At 50.0% G+C, this 3,088-nt stretch overlaps 1 protein-coding gene across 2 annotated transcripts in view; it reads right to left on the bottom strand.

Moving 5' to 3' along the window:
* Nucleotides 1–2,316, bottom strand: part of LOC147253006 (mannosyl-oligosaccharide 1,2-alpha-mannosidase IC) — a 182,832-nt gene extending 180,516 nt beyond the window's left edge. The window contains exon 1 of one of the 2 annotated variants that reach the window (XM_086217979.1): nt 744–2,316. In XM_086217979.1, the coding sequence (XP_086074105.1) occupies nt 744–1,301 (558 nt within the window). In that variant the 5' untranslated portion in view covers nt 1,302–2,316. The remainder of the gene's footprint in view (nt 1–743) is intronic. The other variant, XM_086217980.1, reaches the window with a different exon arrangement.
* Between the last annotated feature and the right edge of the window lie 772 nt (nt 2,317–3,088).

Raw genomic sequence — 3,088 nt, 5'->3', positions numbered from 1 at the left:
GGCTCAACAAAGCCACACAGAGAGCAAAGCTCCGGGCCAAAGTGTTCGATGCTCACAATCGCATCAATGGCAGTCTATCGTGTGAGGATGATCAAGGTGCCACAGCGACAAGTAGGACGTTTTATCTTTAAGGGGGACTTGGAGGAAGGCTGTTCAGCTGTTCACCTAAATAAAAGTATGACACCGTAGGAGAGGAAAACCCTCAACATGCTGCGGCGGAGGCGTGTGCATCTGAAACCTCAACGCCTTGCTGTGATCACCTCAGTGACAGATCTTCTAATCATCTTTAACCTTCACTTGCAACAATGACACAAAAAAAAGAGCGTCAGCTGACACCACTGAAAGGATATTGTTGTCCGTTCACAGCAAAAACATACAAATCCAAATAATAATGATTATTTCTTTCAAGTGTTCCATATCTGTTGTTCTTTTTGTCATTTCTGAAACAAAAAGTCGGCTGCTGTGCCTCCAGATGTTTTGACAGCTCACACTGAGAAGATTGAGCAACTTGTTTACAACTGAAAAGCTGCAAAAATCGGACTTCCTGTCTAAATGGTAAGGATATGAAATGATATCAGTCCCGGGCAGAAGAGTTTGCACTGTTTCGCCCTCTTTCTCATTAGATTTTAACCTCCATCTTTATCTCGAGTAGAACCAAACTTTCCTTGAGGCTACAGCGCGTCACACGCCAGCAGAGAGCTCTCACTCGACGACCCCCCGCGGGGTCACTCGCACGTCTTTACCTCTTTGACTTTCTCCCGGCGCTCGTTGGTGTGAGGGTCGCTTGGTTTGCCGCCGTCTCTCCCCAGCGGAGGTTTGAGCAGACACCTTTTAAACATCACGTAAGAGAAAGTATCCGAGTTGGCACCGTGGTCGGGTGAGGTAGCTTTCTCCGAGGCGGACTCCGTTCTAGAGAGATCCTCCATCGCTTTCCCCCCGGCGAGACGCTCGTCGGTCGCCTCATGAGAGACGACGACGGGCGGTTTGCGGCTCAGGTTTTTCAGTTTGGTGCTGGTGGTCTCCCCTTTAGCTGAGGTCATGCCCCGCGGGTGATCCTGCTCCTTGTTGGGTCTTTTTAAGTGCTCCCTTGCATCGTTCTCGGACCCGGAGCCGACTGTCACCGGCTGGGTTTCTGTCTTGGATAAAAAAATGCGCTTAAGCCGAACAGAGTCAGGCAAAAAGAAAAGGGCCCCGAAACACAGAGTTACCAAACCCGATAGAAAGAGCAAAAAAACGAACTTCTGGGACAGGCGCAGTCCCATGCCCGATGCCGACACACCGGGTAACTTTCGGAAAACCATTGAAACTTTTCTTGGTCGGTCGCTGCTTCAGACTATGTTCTCCAGTGTGATTTTACAGTCGCGTCCCTCTAGTGAGCAGCTCCCCCGCTGCCTCGATGCATGTGTAAAAAAAAAAAGAAAGAAAGAAAGAAAGAAAACCCAGAGATATGCGGAACTTAAAACACACCCCCGTCACACTTGCACAGAAGCGCTAACAGCCTGGCAGACCTGTCTTTACCTCGCCATCGATCGGATCTGCATGCGCGGAGATTAGGCCTGCCTACATGTGCAATTTACCAATCATTTGGCAACGCAACTCCCCAGCTCCGGGGTCTATTTACATAACGCTATCACTGACATCAATGGACCGCAGGAATTGGGTCTAAAATCGTACAGCAGCAAAGGGATGATGAGGCTCTGCTGATTTACAGAATCGGAACATAAATATACTTGGATAAACGATAACGCAGTCAGTCAGTGAACAAAGTTGTGTGTCGATGCATTATTCCACGTCGTGCAAACCGTCAGTAACACGTTGCCCGACGGTGCAAAAAAAAAAAAAAAAAAACCCTCCAGCCGAGCATTTTTCTCTCCGTTTATCGACCTGACAAATAAAAGAAAAAAAAGAAAAAAAAAAGATCATCCGCGTACATGTAGAATCACACGCCGTTGTGTTGCATCCCTCCTGTACAGCTGCTGGATGGAGACGCATGTATATTCATGTCGCCTATCCGTCAAACGCGCTCCACCAGCCACCGTTTCAATCTTTTCACTGGCGTCAACACGCCGGGCGAAACAAATCGGTGGACGGCATGAAAGAGGGCGGGTTTTTGTCCCATGCGAAGTTATCCTAGCCCCTGATCCGAATCCGTAGGATAAACAAATCCACCATCCGGTTCCAACAAAGAGAGACCCACCGCCGCCGCCGCCGCCGCCGCCGCCGCACCGCGCTGTCGCACCGGTATCCGCCGCCGTGTTTCGCTCTCTCGCCGCCTCTAGTGCGCACTTGCTTCCGTGGACGTCCGCTTGCGTAAAGCGAGAGAAGAGGGCTGGAAATGCAACATATAGCGCAGGCAGGGCAGCAGGAGGAGGAGGAGGAGAAGGTGGGGGGGGGGGTGAAACGGTCCCCTACTCGACAATCCAGTGGGCTGGTCGGATTTCCTGATGGATATTCACGGAGGCTTATCAAAACAGTTAATCCGGCTGAGCCCGTGGACAAAGCGGAGGTCTGAATGGCTCTAGTCTGTACGACGGTAGAAAACAATCCCCCCCCCCCGCCCCCCCGTGAGGAAAATAAGCTTGTTTAATACTGGAAGAGCTTGAAGAAGATAGATGAATCTGCCTTAGATGTCTCAACAGCGCTTTGGAACTAATGCGGGGAGGAAAGAAGGAGAAGAAGAAGAGGAAGGAGAGGAAGAAGAAGAGGTGTTCTAAGAGTTTTCTGTGAAGGAGGAGAACGAAGCCCGTCACATTACAAGAGTGTGTTTGCAGGGGTGCAGCTAGAGATTAAAGCTGGGAGAAAACACGACCAGGGCACCATCAAACATTTAATATATTCTAATTATAACCAGCCTCAGCTATGTTTCATACCCCACTGGTGTGCAAAAATTAAATTCCCCGATTCTGAAAATGTACTTAATTACTGGTGGAAATGAATCACCTCTGATAACCTTTCGCTCTACAACTGGAGGACGAGTCATGGCGGATGACCTGGCTGACCGCCGCTCTGTTCTTCCACTTGAACCATCACGCCCTCGCTAAGCTCCAGTCTCGCCGGCACCAATCTGGCACATTCAGGTCTGAGCGGG

Source organism: Aulostomus chinensis, chromosome 11 (genome assembly GCF_037954235.1).
Source record: "Aulostomus chinensis isolate RoL2024-O1b breed Wild chromosome 11, RoL_Achi_v1.0, whole genome shotgun sequence".
NCBI lineage: Eukaryota > Metazoa > Chordata > Actinopteri > Syngnathiformes > Aulostomidae > Aulostomus > Aulostomus chinensis.
The sequence above is the reverse complement of the archived record's forward strand: the minus strand, read 5'-3'. Positions and strand labels throughout refer to the sequence as shown.